The following is a 19857-nucleotide window of genomic DNA, read 5'->3' as shown; positions in this document are numbered from 1 at the left end:
GAGGGGCAGGATAGAAGGCAGGTACACATAATCAACTAAAAGGTGAAAGAGACGGGGAGCCCTAAAGAGGAGGGATTACGATCATGACATGTCCTATAAAGTAATATCTGGTAACAGATTATGCAATGCAGAGATGAGTTGCTGTAGTGTACTGTAATTCTGAACAGTTTCTTAGTCTTTTAAAATTGCAAAAACAGGCCAAACTGGATTTCGTTTGATGATTCTACAGGAAATACAGTAATGGTATTTAGTTACTGTAAGCTCTGCAGTTCAACTCTGACATTCACAAGAGTATAAAGACACAGGTGTACACATCATTACACACACTGCAGTTGGCACTGACACAGCAGACTGTTCACTTTCAGCTTCCAAAGAATATCCCTTCTTCCTTTAGTATGAGTAGCAAGATTTTTCTCTGCTGTCTTTGTCTTTGTCTTTGTCTTTGTCAAACAACTGGACTTGCATTCCTTCAACCAAAGGTAAGATATGAGCTCACGTTCTAATCCTGAGCTCTTTATCCTGGAAGTTATGTTATTTTTATCATTTTATCACAATCATGTTTTGTCTATAGATGTAAACAATGCATCCAATTCTTATACACACTGAGCATAGAGCAGGAAAAAGGTAACAATAAAAACTGCATCAATAAAAAGTGATTCACAGCACAGTGCAGGAAACAAACATTACAGAATAGTAATGCACATTAATAAATTAGGTGTTTAGTGTTAACTCCTAAAGTGTTCAGTGGCCAGAAGAATATTTCTAACTATAGTACAGTTTAATTTATTTGTTTTTTTACAACAAGATTGTGTGCTTGGTATTTCCAGATTAAAATATTTATTCAATATTCAATTAAAGAGGATTTCCTTAGGTGAATTTTGAAGCTTTGGAGTGAATTAGATGCCCATCTAAAACCACAGGCTACATAGCTGACCATGTGTAACAAACGTAAAAGCAACACTTTTCACTTTTTTCATTTCAGTGCTGTTTGGAAGGGCATTGGAAGAATGAGCTTGGCTCCAACATGACTGTGAAGAACATCAACAAAGCTGGATTCTTCACTGGCACCTACTTCACTGCTGTGAGCACACAGCCAGTGGACATCAAGGAATCTCCTCTTTCTGGATACATACAACAGGGCTATACCCAGCCAGTATTCGGGTTTATTGTTAATTGGACTTTTATGGGTAAGTCACTTTTATTTACTGCAGACATCTTTCACTGTTTGATTGTGTTTGCACAAAGCTGTCTTAACTAGTTTCAAGTCTGTGGCTCTTGTTGGGAACTGAGATGACCAGGAAATTGCATCAATTTTTGTTTCAAATGTTAACTATAGGAAGGTCAATTAAATTCATTTAACTCTTTCATTTAACTTCTGGTTCTTTTTTTAAAACTTGATCTGAAAAATTGTCCTTGAAAGACATAGAGAAACACCGGTGTCATCAGGTTACAGAGGCATCCTTCATACTTAAGAATGTATGCACTCAAGCAGATGTTATAGTAATGAATTTATCAGCTATTTTGCTGCTTTTTCTGTGCAAAGTTAAATACTTTTTTTGTCTGCCTGTTTCATAAATGGCAGGGCACATTCCACAGGTGAAGCTTCTACAGTTTACATTGCTGGGCACATACAGTGTTGTCTAGGTGATCTGTAAATGTATGTGTATATTATTGGATGTGTATTAGCAGCTGATTAAACATATTCTGTTGCAGCTGATGGTGCCTATCATGTATAGCAGCACTGAGGTCTGGAATATACTTCAGATGAGTATAAAATGAGTATAAATGGAGATGCTTACTTTGATGTCCTTGGGAAGAGATCAAGTGTTGTGGTGAAAGTGAAGCAGTACATCATTGTCTGAATTTGCTCAGGCCATATACTGTGAATTTCTTCTCTCCATTACAAAGAGTACATTTGAAAGGCTTTTTTGTGTGAATTCTGGGGATATGTGAGAAAGGGAGACATGTTTAATGTTTGGAACAAGATTAATGTGAATCGATGGTTATGGAATAAACAGAGGTTTCCAGTCCTAAGTAGTTGATGGAGTGGCTTATGTTCTGAAAAGGAAGAGTGGCAGATGGTATTTTATATTTTATATAGGTACAGTATAGGTATTTTATCATTTACACTCCAACATTTCTATGCAGTTTTAAAAAATAAACCAAAATATTTTACAAAATAGAATTGCTTATTGGTATTATGCATTTGCAATTATAATTCTGGTATGTTTTTTTTTAAGACACAGATTCTGTGGCACCTCCATTGGACTAAATTAATAATGTAGAGAGAAACACTTCTAATTTTAGTCCTTTTGCAACGAACTCCATAAGCTGTCCAGCCCAACATGGAGTCATAACTTGTGTGTTCATAGTAGGATATGGCAATTCCAACACAAGAAGATCACATGGATAACAAATAAGCCCCAATTAAAATACTGCTGTAAGGACAATGTGTGTTTACCTATCATGAAACAAGCACACGCTCTACTGCTGACCTTTCTGTTTTGCAGATTCAGTGACAGCCTGGGTTGGGCAGTGCTTTATGGATGAGAAAGGCACTGAGATCCTGGAGACCATGTGGCTGCTGAGAGGGAAGGCCACTGCTGAAGGAGAGGATTGGGCACAAACCCGGTAGGTGGGCAGAGCATTGAAATCTCTGGAGGAGATTATCAGCATATTATATACAATATATATTATATAATGTATAATAATGTATCTTTATAACATATTATTAAACAATAATAATAATAATAATAATTAAGTAGAGGCTAATTAGCTAATAAGAGACTTCTGCTACTCCAAAAACATATCAGATTATAACACTTTTTGCAGACTTTTGCAGACTCTCCTAAATGCAGACAGGTATCAGACTCCCCCTCTAGATTGTTCCAGTTACTAACAGTTCCAATTGAAAACACTTGCCTATAGGTACAATACATTCCATGTGTCACGAAGCGTCTTTCAGGACCCTATGTAGACAGCTCAATCCGGAGAGTAGTGAGAAAACACGGGGAAAAAGGCTAGGATAGGGGCTAGAAGGAAAACAGGGGGCGTGTCCAAGGTGCGCTGGTGTTCAGGGGGGTGTGTCCAAGGCAAACTAGTCCAAGGGAGTCCGTACGAATATCCTGACTGAAGCCAAACTCCAAAGCCGGGTGATCCATCCATCCTGAGAGAGACTAATGGAGTTAAAAGCCAGAGTGGTATCCGGCAAAGGGTCGGGGGAATAAAAGGGGAGTAACGGGACCAGACACTCCCAGTCCCGGACCCAGAAGGTCAGGACACCGTTATGAAGCCTATGCCATCGAGTCGCTCCTGGACTTGCGGGTAGGTGGGCTTCCGGGCATCCATCTTCCAAAGCTGAGCCCAGATTGGCAGGAACGTCTGGCTTTTATAGCATAGGGGGCAGGAACCGGAGGCAGGTGGAGGAGATAAACACTAAACAAGGAAGGGCTTGAGCGTCCTTAAAAGATGGAGTTACAATCATGACAGTAGCCCCCTCCTTTTCAGAGCGGCTCCGAAGCCCTAAACAAAAAACAAGGAAAAATAAAACCAGATGGAGTCCCCGGCTACCGGGGTGCTGCCCGTGGGGTACTGGTGTTGGCTCAGCTTTCTGTCACAAAGCATTCATTCAGGACCCTATGTAGACAGCACAATCTGGACAGGAGTGAGAAAACACGGGGAAAAAGGCTAGGACGTGTCTGAGGCAAACTAGTCCAAGGGAGTCCGTATGAATATCCTGAGTTAAAAGCCAGAGTGGGATCCGGCGAAGGGTCGGGGGAATAAAAGGGGGGTAAAGGGACGAAACGCTCCCAGTCCTGGACCCAGAAGGTCAGGACGCCATTATGAAGCCTATGCCGTTGAGTTGCTCCTGGACTCTCAGGTAGGTGGGGCTCCTGGGCGTCCATCTTCCAAAGCTGAGCCCAGATTAGCAGGACGTCTTTATTTATAGCACGGGGGACAGGAACCGGAGGCAGGTGCAGGAGATAAGCACTAAACAATGAAGGGCTGGAGTGTCCTTAAGAGGAGGGGTTTACAATCGGGACACCATGTTAGTAACTGCTCTTGGAAGTTTTGGTTAGATGGTACTTCTGAAATTGTGGGATCACACTTCAACAAATTAAAATAGAAACTGTCTTCCCAATTAAAAGTATGGAAATTAATTTAAATCTGTTAAAATGATAAATATGTGACATTTTTAAAACACAATGGAATTGTACATTCTGCTCCTATCTGGGTTTGTGAAACCACTGTGCTGTTCAAGTCATCACAGACAGAGATTCCAAAGGCGCTTGGCTCATGGAAGAACAATCAGGTGACTCAGATCTCCTCCTCTGTGGAACAAGACAGGAGTCATGGCCCAGATCTGGGCAGTGTTCTCACCATCCTGAGACCACATCAACCACCAGTGGCCCTGGTCTTCAGAACTGTGAATGCTGTAACCACTAATATTTATGTCAAATAGAGAAAGTAATGCCAGTATTCTGTCTTTCATAGAATATAAATTCACTCCACAATGCACAAGATTTTGTTTGAGTTTTGCATAAAAGGTAATTTCATTGTCTACAGTGCCTTGCGAAAGTATTCGGCCCCCTTGAACTTTTCAACCTTTTGCCACATTTCAGGCTTCAAACATAAAGATATAAATTTTTTATTTTATGTGAAGAATCACCAACAAGTGGGACACAATTGTGAAGTGGAACGAAATCTATTGGATTTTTGAAACTTTTTTAACTAATAAAAAAATGAAAAGTGGGGCGTGCAAAATTATTCGGCCCCTTTACTTTCAGTGCAGCAAACTCACTCCAGAAGTTCAGCGAGGATCTCTGAATGATCCAATGTTGTCCTAAATGACTGATGGTGATAAATAGAATCCACCTGTGTGTAATCAAGTCTCTGTATAAATGCACCTGCTCTGTGATAGTCTCAAGGTTCTGTTGAAAGCGCAGAGAGCATCATGAAGACCAAGGAACACACCAGGCAGGTCCGTAATACTGTTGTGGAGAAGTTTAAAGCCGGATTTGGATACAAAAAGATTTCCCAAGCTTCAAACATCCCAAGGAGCACTGTGCAAGCGATCATCTTGAAATGGAAGGAGTATCAGACCACTGCAAATCTACCAAGACCTGGCCGTCCCTCTAAACTTTCAGCTCAGACAAGGAGAAGACTGATCAGAGATGCAGCCAAGAGGCCCATGATCACTCTGGATGAACTGCAGAGAACTACAGCTGAGGTGGGAGAGTCTGTCCATAGGACAACAATCAGTCTTACACTGCACAAATCTGGCCTTTATGGAAGAGTGGCAAGAAGAAAGCCATTTCTCAAAGATATCCATAAAAAGTCTCGTCTAAAGTTTGCCACAAGCCACCTGGGAGACACCCCAAACATGTGGAAGAAGGTGCTCTGGTCAGATGAAACCAAAATCGAACTTTTTGGCCACAATGCAAAATGATATGTTTGGCGTAAAAGCAACACAGCTCATCACCCTCAACACACCATCCCCACTGTCAAACATGGTGGTGGCAGCATCATGGTTTGGGCCTGCTTTTCTTCAGCAGGGACAGGGAAGATGGTTACAATTGAGGGGAAGATGGATGCAGCCAAATACAGGACCATTCTGGATGAAAACCTGTTGGAGTCTGCAAAAGACCTGAGACTGGGACGGAGATTTATCTTCCAAAAAGACAATGATCCCAAACATACAGCAAAATCTACAAAGGAATGGTTCACAAATAAACGTATCCAGAATGGCCAAGTCAAAGTCCAGACCTGAATCCAATCGAGAATCTGTGGAAAGAGCTGAAAACTGCTGTTCACAAACGCTCTCCATCCAACCTCACTGAGCTCGAGCTGTTTTGCAAGGAAGAATGGGCAAGAATTTCAGTCTCTCGATGTGCAAAACTGATAGAGACATACCCCAAGCGACTTGCAGCTGTAATCGCAGCAAAAGGTGGCTCTACAAAGTATTAACGCAAGGGGGCCGAATAATTTTGCACGCCCCACTTTTCATTTTTTTATTAGTTAAAAAAGTTTCAAAAATCCAATAGATTTCGTTCCACTTCACAATTGTGTCCCACTTGTTGGTGATTCTTCACATAAAATAAAAAATTTATATCTTTATGTTTGAAGCCTGAAATGTGGCAAAAGGTTGAAAAGTTCAAGGGGGCCGAATACTTTCGCAAGGCACTGTATGTTAGTGAAATAAACATCCAGACTAAAGTCAAAGGTATCCATTCATATATTTTAAAGTACATGAATTTTAATTGTATGCTAGGAAGAACTCTTTAATAACTTTGTTTTCACTTCTCCACACCAGGGTTGGCAAAAACGTGTTTTCTCGGCTTGCTTGAAATATTAGTGGGAAATGAACCTAATTCATTACTACGGACCGGAGCTCCACTTTTTCTTTTGGCTTTCCATTTGGCAAAGTCTACACCACACTGAAGCTAAATCATCAGCCTTAAAAACCTTATGTTTCACCTTGAAGAAAACAGGAAGATTTAAAACTTAAACATCTTGCATCTTGAACCAACAAACATTTGAGCTGTTAAATGTATGATGAAAACCCTTTTACAAACTTGTACTCTATTGATCCGGAGTTTATTAATCACTTAGATAAAATGAGATGTCTCTTGATCCTTCTGATAACTCTTCAGTTGTCTCTAGCCACAGTATCCCAGGATTTCTAAACATCATCTGTCAGTGGAACAAAGAGAAAGTTCTACGCATGCTGACGCAGCTACCCACCTGAACTACTATCATCTGTCAGTGACAAACTCTTCTACATTGATCCTTGAAATCCTTTATATTAGCATATTTCTCTCCACCTTTTCCTGTTTCTTTCACTAATGGAAATAAATATACATTACATCACAAAAAACATTGCCTTCATGTTTCTTTAGGTTCATTTATATCACAGGGGAGAATAACAGTGCCTGTGATCTTATTGCTTAGGACAGATATGGCAATGGTCCATAGTACACCACCCAAAGGGTTTTACATGCAAAAGGTGGGTCAATAGGCTTTAATCAAAGTGTAAAGGATATCAAGATATGTTTACTCTAATATAACCGATATTGATTTAAACAATGTGCTCCTAGTACCTTTTATTTTATTCCACAGAATGATGTTATCCTCCACTGAACCTCAATTTAGAGAGAAATTTCTGCATTTTGACTTGAAATGATATCTGGAGTTATTAATTTTGTATTTTTTAATTCATCGCTTTGTGACTTTGACTGCAGTGTCAGAAAAAATATTTTTCCCATCAATTTATTAATAATAATTTCTTACACTTATATAGTAGTTTTCTGGACACTCAAAGCGCTTTACAGGTAAAAGTGACTCCCCTCCACCACTACCACCTGTTACGGTGAAATGCTGAAACTAAACCCTTATGCAGGACCAGGGCTGCTCTGAGGCTGTGGTATAAGGAAGAAGTAACAGTACTTATCCAAATCGCAGATCCTTTAAACTAGTAGGTCGGAAAACCGGGATGTCAGATAAGTTGCAAAGCAGTACTAAAGTGTGCAGGGAAGTAGACCAAAACTGAACGTGGTGAACAGGGGATTGAGTCCATATATAGTTGGGTGCCGACATGAGTGATTGGGTAATTGTGTAATGTGTCTGCTTGAGTGGGAATCGTTAAGGTATTGTGAGGGATTATGTGACACCACCAATGTGCAGCCCCATCTGGATGATGTGACAGCAGCCATAGTGCGCCAGTCCACTCCCCACACACCAATTCTCAGTGGGGAGGAGAACAGAGTGAGGAAGGCAGTTCATAGATGGCAATGACTGGTAAAGGCCAATAGGAAATTTGGCCAGGACACCAGGTTTACACCCCTACTCCCTTCAAGAAAAACAATGGAATTTTTAATGACCACAGAAGGTCAGGACCTCGGTTTTATGTCTCATTCAAAGGATGGCACCTTTTTACAGTATAGTGTCCACATCACTATACTGGGGCATGAGGACCCACATGGACTACAGGGTGAGTGTCCCCTGTTGGACCCACTAACACCTCTTAAAGCAGCAACCTTAGTTTTACCCAGGAGGTCTCCCATCCAGGCACTGACCAGGCTCACACCTACTCTGCTTAGCTTCAGTGGGCTGCCAGTTTCAGGGTGACATGGCTGCTTATCAGTTTCTGTGAGACTTAATAGAAGAATATAATAGAATACCCTGCAGTTTTGAAAATTCATTTGGATAAAAAAATCCTATAAACAGATTTACACTTCAAAGTAGGAAAAGTAAAATCTTTTTGAAGACACTTAAAATCATACAGTGGCTATCACATGTTTTAATTGTTTTTGCTGTTGATTGACACAAACACTATAATGTCAGAGTGAATTCCATAAATCCTCCTACATTAATTATAAATATAAAACAGAAAACAACTGAATGCATAAGTACTCATATCATTTGCTATGACACACTCAGATAGGCTCTGGTGCAAACATTTGTCTTTAGAAGTCACATAATTAGTTAAGTGGAGTCTACCTGTGTGATGCTAATGTACTTTACATGAGTTCAGGATATTTAGACTTATCTCTGGGAGATCCCACAGTTGATTGGTACACCTCCCAGCAAAACTACATCATGAACAAAAAGGAACATCCACAGCAAATTCACAAAAAACAATAGGATTGAATTATTGAAAACACCAATCAGGTGAAGAATCTAATTTCCATTGAATATTCTCCAATGTAAAGTGAAGTCCATAATAAAGAAATAGAGAAAATACGTCACAACTGTGTATCTGTGCAGAACAGGTACCTGTTACCTTTAATGCATACAGGAACTGGGTCCATAACTATATTCATACTGTAGGCTATTACCATGTGATATGGTATATCCACAAGGTACAACATAATGACCAAATCAACACCTTTCAGATTGCAGTTCCAGAATGAATCTTACTGGACATCACCTACCACAATGACCCATCAATGAGGAATATTGGTTTGGAAAGACACAAACTCTTAAGTTTTTGCACCATATTCTGAGCTTTCTTTCAAAAGGCCCTGTTGATTTCACAAATAGTCACTGCAAGCCCACAATGAAATGCTAAGGCAAAGAACTGAAATAAAAAGCTGAAATAAAATGCAGAACTGAGAGAGAGATGTAAAAGAGAATTGTGCCCTAATGTTCCTCAATTACCCTACTTGAAGAAGGTGTATGATGTTTCTAGGTATGATTTCTGCTAATCATTGAAATTACAGTTGTATTTACTTTTCATTCAAGCATGTATTTAATTTTCATTTTGGCAAAAAGAAACCTGCATCTCCTCTGTGACCTTTCCATCTCCCTTTTTAACTGAAATGTCAGCCAGTTTTGGGAATGGTTTGTTATTTGGTTCTTCACCATGTTTATTATATTCCAGTTGTCTTTCATCAATAATGCCTGGTAATTCAGCCTGCTCACTTCGTTGGTTTTAGTTGTAGTGTGCTCTCACGAGGCACCAGTTCTGTAGGGTTTGGGCATTTACTGGGACAATTATTAATTGTAGCAGTAAATCACAAAATTGATTCTTTTAATGGCCTTAGAATCCAACCATGCGATATAACTCAAACAACGCACACACACAGGTACTAATACACAAGGATACATTTATTAATACATAGAATATGCATATAAACCTAACAGATCTTATCGAGAGGGTTATCAGAATACAAAAGGTATATATTCAGTCAGTTACGAAGAGTTACACATATCAAGAGAACATACGTTCAGTATATCATTCATTTAGACCGTTTCGTAAATGAACTTGGTTATAACTTCTACATTGGATACTCAAAACAAGTACATAACTCTTAGGAATTAAATTGATATCAACTGGTTGGGATAACAATTGAATTCTCGAGCTGTAATGCAGTGAAGTTGAATACTCATCCAATCTCTGGGGATTCAGATCTCCTGCGGGCTCTCTGGGTCCGTGCCAGGCTGTGCTGTGCGGCTTGCGACACTGCGCTGCTGATGCTCACTGAAAACCGGCTAGTTAGTGTTGGCTTTAACTAGCAAGAGTTTGTGCACAGGATAAAAGATGACTGTGGGTCCGAGCAAGTCAGGAAGAGGACCGGTTCGTTCCTGATGAAGCGCTAGTTCTGAATAGTGATTCAGCTGTCCACAGTTCCGACCTGTTCACGAGGCTTGCTGCTGATGCTAACCTCGGGTGGATCCTCGGGTTACTCTCTGGCAACCTCCGCTCTAGACTCTTAGAACAGAGGAAAGTTCTGGCACTTGGACACACTGGCCATTCCGTGGTTGTCCAGGCTGAGTCTCAGGATGGTCAGGAGGCACACTGCGAGAATGTCCTGCCCTTGGGAGCCTTTCTGCTCCTGGGCCGTCCTGCCCTGGAATTCTTTAGAATAGTCTCGCACTCCTGGAATTCTCCTTAGAATTCTCTTTAGAATTAGTCCACCCCTACTGGGAGCTCTGTGTTGCCTGTTTTTACCTGGAGGAACTTCAGCTCGTTCATTGGCTGAAAGTTTAATGGGCATCAGAGACCCACGTGGGTTACTGGGCCATACCAGTCCCTGATTGGTTAATCAAGGTGAGATATGAGTCACTTACTCCTGACACTTAGGAATGCAGTCCAGATGTCCATCGGGCACTCCCTAGACAGATAGGCGCCAATGGATGACCATTGATCATGATAGCCAGGCTTAGCTAAGTGCATCCCCATTTGGGAGCTGTCCCTTATCAAAAGAAAACATCTTTAAATCAGCCTGCATGAATAGCTTCTCTGTGGCTGCACCACAGAGATGAAGAGAGAGATGGGGCCTCATTTAGGAAAGCACAGCAACACTTAATTCTGTCTTATTAACAAGCATTGCCGCTACATAGTTTACTCAGGAGCTTTAGAGCCTTTAACAGCTCCTTTTGTATCAGTTGGAATTGCCTGGGGAGATTTAAATCAAAGCTGGTTAGGAAAGCCGCATCTTACTGACAGGCTGAAGAATTTGGAAGCAGAGCCCAGTGAAGGCTTGGAGACTGATGAGTACTGACAGAGATTGGCAAAGCAGGACAGGAAGCAAAGGCCAACAGAGATTGCCGAGACAGGACAGAAAGCAGCTACAGATAGGACTGATCCGCGAAAGATGGTAAGATACTGTAAGCTATATCAAACATGAATGGAATACTTGTTTAGTTCTTTACATTACAATGAACTTCAAAATGTATACTCAAAGACCCATTGGCCAGGCAACTTTTGTAGAGTTAAAGATGTGTTGGATTAATCACAAATCTCAGCTGACATTCTCCTACAGCTGGCTGTGTACAGGGATTGTAAGCATTGCTTAGTTGGTGCTGATGTTGATTCTTCAGAGAAATTAGCATTGTGCTGAAGTTGGCTTTTAAAAATAGTCCAGTGGCAAGTGAAATGGGTGGAGAGAACTTGATTTGGCTGTAACACTACTGTTGAATATGTACAGACGTTCAGGCTGTGGACAAAAAATATAATCTATATTAATTGCTGAAAAAACAAGGGATACAGAAGATCACTTCTATTGCAGACATAATCTTGGACAGAATTATGTTTGCATAAAAAATGTTTGCTCACTCTGGCAACTTGAATCAAACAAAGTCCTGACTTACAGTAGACAACAGTGGTTGCAGTCATGTGGATGGTGATATTGTGAGACTGAAGTTCAAGTGAGAGAGGAGCAAGTGAGACATCTGAGCAGTACCTCATTAACCTAGAAATCGCGGTTGGTGACTAGTAGTGATATTGTCAGGCGAAGTGTTTTCTTCATCCTACAGTACATATTCTCAATTGCAGTGAACCGAAAGGAACAGCTGCTGTCCTTTACTAAAGTATAAGACTAAGATAGTATGACTCCTGCAATGTAGCACAGTACTAAGCAGAACAGAAGATCAAATGTGAAATTCTTCAATGGAGCACTAGCTTACTACTAAAATAATATTTTTAATACATAGTGAATTTAAGCATCCAACACTATGAAATGTATTTTAATGTTCAATTAAAATTGTTTTCAGACCACAATACAATACACCTAAATCTCATGTTCTTATCATAAACAGAGTTGTCATCTGTATTTCTCCTACTTATGCACATAGAGTTGCAGTGATGGAGAGTTCTGAGATATGCGCTGTGCAAAATATTCTGGAGAGGGAAGCGAACTAAAATCTGGGCAAACACATGTTGGTAAAAGGGACGCAGACTCTTAATAAGTGTGTTTGTAGTGCCCCTGAAGAGGGAAATGATTAAATTATCAGTCACTCAACTCATTGTTTCCTCATCAGTGGCTTTAAGTGCAAATGAGGAAAGGTGACAGGAGCTCCCTCTTGCTGTGTTTCACAGATATAAGCAATACTTTACCATTGAAACTGAAGGTAGACTACGGTTGCAGAAGCAAGGCTTATTAATAATACAGGGATTACGTTTGTTGCTCCCTTGCCAGTCTCTCTCTCCCTCATCTCAGTGGCGCAGGACACAGAGAGGCCATTCCATGTGGTTCAGATTTAAGGTGTTTTTCTATCTGATACAGTTTCCTGATAAGGAACAACTCCCGGGGCTGAGATTCTCCAGCCACCCTAATGAATGGTCATCTCTGGTACCTTACTGTCTGGGAGATTCCAAGGGAGAGTCCCATCCCAGATCATTTACAACCCTAATGTCAGAGAGCATTGTTACTCATTCTCCACCATGATTAGACAATCAGGAACTGGTAGGGCAGGGTAACCCCACGTGGGTCTCAAATGCCTGAGGAACTTTCAACCAATGAATGACCGTAGTTCCCCCAGATAAAAGAGGCAACACAGGGCCCAGAACGTGCCCCTCTAGGACATTCTCAGTCTCATATCGGACAATCACATGACGGCCAGTGTGTCCAAGTGCCAGGACTTTACTTTGTTCTGAGAGTCGAGACCGGAGGTCACCCGCGCGTAACCAAAGGATCCGCCCGAAGTTAGCCCAGCAGCAAGCCTTGTGAACCGCCGGTAACCTACTGTGAATGCTTGCCTGATCAACAAGTGAACAATGGTCTGAACTGTCTACAGCTAAATCTAAGTATTCAGGACTAGCGCTACATCGGAAAGAACAGGTCTTCTTCCAGCCTAAAGAGTGTGCAAGAGTGTACTTGCTCAGATCCACAGCCACTTTTCATGTGCACAAACTCTGCTAGTTCAGCCAGGACTAACTAGCTGGTCTCCAGAGAGTCACTTGCAGCGCGCCACAGCAGGAATCTCTCCCTCCTTCTCCCACATCTCCAGCCACACCAGAACTACCTGCACTGGGCCATAGGATGCCAATTGGACGCAGCAACAGCCTGTTGCTGTTCCCTTGTGTCCGCGGGAGATCTGAATCCACATAAATTGGATGAGTATTCAACATTTTGCATTACAGCTCCATAATGTAATTGTTACTTCAATCCCAGTTGATGTCAATTTAATTCCTATGAGTGATGCACTTGCTTTTGACTATCTAGTGTAGAAGTTGTAATCAAAGCTCATTAACGAAATGGTATAAAAGAATGGTATACTGAATGTATGTCTCTCTTGGTATTTGTAATTCTTTTTGATTGAATATACAGATGCAGCCATTCAAAACGAGCGAAGTACGCTGCAGTACAACTCGGTGGGTGTATCGTATCACAACACGTCATAACGCATCATACCGCATAATACCGCAGCTATCATAATAGTACCCAGAATCACCGCCAGGTGGAACTAATAAAGCTTAACCTTTCATGTACAGAATTTAAGCTGTCACCAGAAAACACCGGGTTTCGAATCCCAATCACTGCTGAGGGACAATCTTTATACAATTAAGAATTTAAGTTGTATACTCTTTAGACTTTTAATTTTAAACTGTGTATTACAGCATGTGAATCATAAAAAAGTTGGTATATTTTATAAACGCAAGATTGATCAGTTGGACAAAAGAACACAACCTACCACCTTTATCACAAATATTTTAATTATGCAGAAATATTTTATGCATCAAAGTCTTTACCGAAGTTATTACTAATAGTACTAATAATGAATGACCTTGGATGAGCTGTAAGCTCAAAGTATTACCCTGGTCCACTTTCCACTTTGTAACCGTCTTTGTAAACAAAAATACTTTATTTTTTCATTAACAAAAAGTAACACAACAGCATTTCGTTGATCTGATCACGTATTCGTTTCCGATCATATAAGGTAAGTTTTGAGAATCTCCGATTCACCATGCCTTTCACTTGCTCATAAACGATATTAATTTAGGAACATAAACATATTATGTAAAATATATATGGCTGGTCTTGGTATTTTAAAGAAAAAATACACACCAGTATTCCACTTTCTCCCTAAACATTTTAAGCATCAAAGTCTTACATGTGGTTATTTTGGAAATGTTTTTACGTGCTCCTTCTGACCATATTAAGTTTATATACTTTGTGAAAAGTGATAATGTTTTAACCTTTTCTGTGAATTCGTTCGTTATCGGAGTAAACAAAAGCATACTTTTAGAATTTGATTAACAGGGAATATTATATGAAATCACGTATCTAAACACATTAATAACGATATAATTATATTCATGTACTGTAGCTCAAACAGTAGTATAAGACTATCCATTGATATGTGTACAGCTGTTTCACTACTTTCCATGTGACTGTGTCTGTGGTGTGATGGCTTAAGCGTGTGCTTTATATGCCTGAGATCCGTGCGTCAAGCCCTGCTATTGCCATGAGTTTTCTTTTTACAAATAAACATTTCTTTGAAAAACTAAAATAGCAAATATTATGACACTATATCAACATTTTTTATATTTCTTAATATCACAACATGTTCGAAGCTGTCATTTATTAAGAACAATGAATAATTTTAAACTGCTTCTGATATTATTACTAATAATAATTATTATCGACACTATATTGAATTCTCTTTTTGTAAACCTCAGGTTTTTCATTGATGCGTAATTACCCACTAACTGAAACACTGGGGGACCGCTGTGTACACACGTTCACAACACGAGAAATACTGCTCAATACGGCTTCGTGCGATAAGAACCATAGGAAGCTGAACAGTGCAGTCTACAATTACTCAGACTGTAAGCACAGGAATAAAGCTTTGTTTGATTTCTGAAACCCTTTCTTTATTTCCTGTTTTTATTCAGCAGGAAAATTCATAATCTTTACTCAACAGCTTTTTAAAAACAGCATCCAATGATGTTCAAATCATGATGTCCATGATTTTTTTTACACAGGAGACTGACACAGCTATATTCGGCTAGTGTATATTGTCTGTTTAGGGTTCTGTAGCATTCCAGTTTATGTTGTGTTTGCAAGAATATTGATTACAAACATTAAAAAACATAATTGCTTTATGCTGTTTATACTGTCCAACTGAGCAATCTTGCTTTTATAAAATATACTGACTTTTTCATGTTTAATGTGTAAGATGTTGTAATACAGTTTAAAATTATTAAGTCTAAACAGTATCAACTTGAATTTTTATCTCTATTAATATAACTATCAAGTGGTATTAAATAAATACAACTTTTAGTATAGATTACACATTTCTAAAATGTATTTAAAAAATAAAAACGATTACAATCTAATCTTTCCACGTGTGATCCTATGAGGAAGTACAATACGCTCCTGCTTTGTTTAACGATGGTATGAAAAATAAATCTAAATGGTGAGAAAGCTATGCTTAAAGTTAATTAAGGGACTTAGAAGACAAAGATAACGATTTACGTTGCATTTTCAGATTGTGAATAAAAAAAGGCATTTAATTAAACAATTTAAATGATTTAAATCAAAATGGGGGTAATGGAGACTCTATTATTTCTCTATAATTATCAAAACTCGTTCAATTGTGGTTCTTTTGGAAACATTTTGACATGTTCCTTGTAACTACAATGTTGTTGATATTGTAGCAATGGACAAAATGAAATGCTTGGAGTTTGTAATGTAGGGATTTCTATATTTATGTCTTTATCTAGTGGTTTCATTAGTGACAAAGGCTAAACCAGCTTGCCTGCTGTCCTGAGGCTACCTGGTGTCTGTGTGGCCACACACACCTCAGGACAGTGATGCCACTGCCTTTCATATGAATCCTTTCATATGGAAACATTTTGACGTTGCGCTCAACAATCTTAGGAAGAACACAAAACAGCCTGTTAACAGCCTGTTTTTTGCCTAAAAAATCATGCCCGAGTAAGTGAAGTAACATTAACTAGCAAAGAGAGGACATTAGCTAGCCATTATGATAAAGGAATAAATTACTTGTTTTTTGTTTATTTCTTTAGCACATTTATTTGAACAGTTCCATTGATCGTACAAGCATTGATAAATTGTCCAATCCCTAGTTCGTCAGGCATTTTCTTTTTCACTGCAGGAGTTCTCCCTCTGGTGCTGGTCTCAGTGCCTGTAGGATATCACTCCAACACTTTGTCATTAAAATTGGGTTTCCAATAACGCCACAGCGAACTCTGGTTTTTATGTCCACTATAACAGACATAATCTCCCTTGCTTTTAACCAAGCGTTTCATAATTTCTAAGAATGGAAATGATTTAAAGTATGCGACACTTATCATTCAACGAGAGCTCAAAATATCACAATATCACATGTTTACACTATTAACTGTTCAGGAAAGGGTGAATAAAAGAAGTCATGTCAAATACAATAACTCGGTGATGAATAATAACAGTTGTAGGACAAGAAACAAAAGATAGTGAAAACGTAAGCTTTTAAGGCTAAAACTTAAATTCAGTCTACAAATTAAGGCAAATGAAAATTAAGGATGTTAAAGTGCTAGAGGTGTAAAAAATACAAAAATGCACATGAGCAAAAAGTTTTAGAAATGGAGCAGGTGTTACTTTGAAATAAGAAAACAGAAAAAAGCCAAGACTAGACAGTGCAGAAGAGGGATGCAGGAACACCTGCTTAGATATACAAAAAAATCACAAAAAGGTGTGTGTTACAAACGAACATGCAAACATGAAATTGATTTGGCAGAGAGTGAGGAATCAGAAAATTAGCACACATAAAAACAGCTAACATGGTTTCAAGGGGAGCTTCTCAGATAGTTGGGCATTCAGGTAGATTGCTAGGCAAAAGGATTTGTAAATATATTTTGTTGAAGCAAGTCAGTTTTTTGCAACACATAAAAGACATTTTTGCAAGAAAGATCTGATGACGAGGAATAAAAATCACCTGTTTTTCACGCATAAAAAGTGGTTAACTATCGAAACCTGTTTTTATAGCTTTTAAAGTCATGTAATGTCTAAGATAAGCAGGAACACATCATTATATCTCATTTTTTATTTCTTTTTTAAAAATTAAAAAAATCGTTTGCCCAGCCTAAGAGGGGGGCTCTGCTCTCATTGACAGCTGACACTCCTCCATACACTTACACTTACACTCCGTCAGAGAGGGGGGCGGCACCAAAAGAGGGAGGAGGCGCAGAGCTCAGCAGTACAGAACGAACGTTCTGCTGCCTGGAGTGCTTATGGCAACAATCGCGTCTGCATTTATAACTTGGTTTTTAAAATCAATCAAGCAATATGAAGCATCTCTTTTTACTTCTAAGTCCCTTAATTATCATTAAGCACACCTTTCTCACCACTACTTTTTGGTACCATCCTTAGACAAAGCAGAAACTTGTTGTCATTAGAAAGTACATCACAAGTGGAAAGATTACAGATTTTAATCGTCTTTAATTTTGTTATACATTTTAGAAACGTTTCATCTATACAAACACCACAAAACTATTCTCGATTGTATTTCTGAATGTTATGTTACACTTAGTTCATTGTTTTAAATACATCTAATTAAGAAAGTTAGGTGTTAGCATAAACTATTAGTAATCAATAATATTAAATTTAGCACTATAAGACATTGTTGCACTTTCCCCCGCATCTTGTAAAAATATATTTTCATTGTTCAAATATAGATTAAATCTGACTATCATAAAATAAGTTAAATACAAAATTAAAGAAAAAACAGGGTAAAATATCAATCAAAATATGTTGCAAACAATGTTAACTGTTTATAAATAATAAAATGTATTAACTAAGGAGTAGGATGGCACAGTTGTTAGTATGCTTTTTCTTTTGTTTCTTTTTCATAAAAACAACAGTAGTACCAGATGTCTCAGTGGCTTTCAAAATTAAATTATGCATGCAAACCTGGGAACGAGAAAGATAACTAAGATATCCATCCATTTCTAATGGTAGCGAAGTGGTTAGCATTGCTATCTGCACTGGAGACTTTCCATCTCTCTTGCACATCAGTATCCATACCTAGTTAGTTATTTAAACAAATTGCCTCTAAATATAAACATCTTAATATGCTGGCTCTGTGAATCAGCATCAGCTATGTTTGCCCTTCAATTCATGTGCATCCAACACACAGTTCAATGCTAGCAACTACACAAAATCTAAAATACAATCCTCATTTCAGTATCTATGTAAACATACAGTCTGTTAACTTTATCATCTTTATCAAAAGTATTCCTAACCCCATTAGGAAGTGTTCTTGTTATCAGTGCATACCTCAACTTTCCCCAAATTATCTTTTTCCTACCAACATCTCTAGTCTTATATCCTCCAATAACTCAGCCAACACTTAAATTCCCAAAAGCTGCTTGTGTTAATTTCTTTATATCACAAATATCATATGTAAATACTGGCCATGTAATACTCTGCATTGTGGAATAATAGTTTATTTTAAAGGGAACTAGAGAAACTAGGAACAAGAGAAATCAAGACAGGCCTTTTTTTCTAGAATTAATAAATGCACATCCTGTTCACTGGGGAAATTAAATCCACACTGAGCAATCTTCAATATGTTCAGAATATGACGGCGAGAATCCTAACAGGGATGCATTACACCTGTCTTCAAATCCTTGCACTGGCTTCTTATCAGGTTTCAAGTCAACTTCAAAATCCTCATCCTCATTCAGTACCTATATGGCTTATCTGTCTACTCCCCACCTTTGTCCATCTGACTTTGGTCTTCTAGCTGTCCTCAAGAACATCTACATTCTGTGGGTGACAGGGCCTTCTCTAGCTACACCCCAGAGCTCTTGATTTGTATCCCCAGTGATATCAGTCACGTTCCCTGAGTGGATTTAAATCTAACCTCAAAACCTTTCTTTTCAGAAGACTTAGTGTCTGTATCTGCTTCATTTTCTAATTTTGGTACCACCTCTAACTGCTTGTCTTTCTTATATGTATTTACTTCGTAGTCTGTGGTCCTTTTAACTGTTTTTACATCTACTTTATTACTTTGAGATGCCACTTTTAAAGGTGATATATAAAATAAAGCTTTTTATTATTGTTACAGAGAAACATGATCAGATTTTCCCTGGTTCAGAAAAAAAGATCTAAAGTATACTAGTTTGTCACTCTTCTCATTCCCTCTTTGCTAAATGGCTTTTCATACTAATCTGATCAATCTAACTGCCTATTTTCTGTGCTTTTTCTATCCTGCTAGATTTGCAATTATTCGGAAAATTGTCTTCTTGAAGCGACTAATTTCTAAATACCTTTTTTCACTGTTAACATCTTGCAGCAACTCTGCAACAAAATATACACTTAGCTCAACCTGACAGTTCATCCTGCTACCAACACTGAATAAAAAAAATCTTAAGATTTCTATTTTTATGTCTTTATTTAGTGGTTTCATTAGTGACAAAGGCTAAACTTTCTTGGAAAAATGTATTTTATGTGTTGCGGAAAAACTGACTTGCTTTAACAAAATATATTTACAAATCCTTTCACCTGGCAATATACCTGAATGCCCAACTATCTGAGAAGCATTCCATGAAACCATGTTTGCTATTAATTCATTTAGGGCTCACTGACAGAATTGGTGTTTTTTGCATGCTAATTTTCTGTTTCC

The 19857-nt window shown here is 38.7% G+C and overlaps 1 protein-coding gene across 1 annotated transcript; it reads left to right on the top strand.

Annotated features, from left to right (window-relative positions):
- Positions 1–395: 395 nt before the first annotated feature.
- Positions 396–6347, top strand: LOC148815923 (avidin-like). Its single transcript, XM_088904725.1, has 4 exons — positions 396–479; positions 983–1187; positions 2511–2631; positions 6314–6347. Exons 1-4 carry the CDS (start codon positions 396–398, stop codon positions 6345–6347), a joined length of 444 nt encoding a protein of 147 aa, XP_088760851.1.
- Positions 6348–19857: the final 13510 nt, after the last annotated feature.

The sequence above is a fragment of the Atractosteus spatula genome, chromosome 24 (assembly GCF_055471065.1).
Source record: "Atractosteus spatula isolate fAtrSpa1 chromosome 24, fAtrSpa1.hap1, whole genome shotgun sequence".
Lineage (NCBI taxonomy): Eukaryota > Metazoa > Chordata > Actinopteri > Semionotiformes > Lepisosteidae > Atractosteus > Atractosteus spatula.
This window is presented reverse-complemented; position numbering and strand designations above follow the sequence as displayed.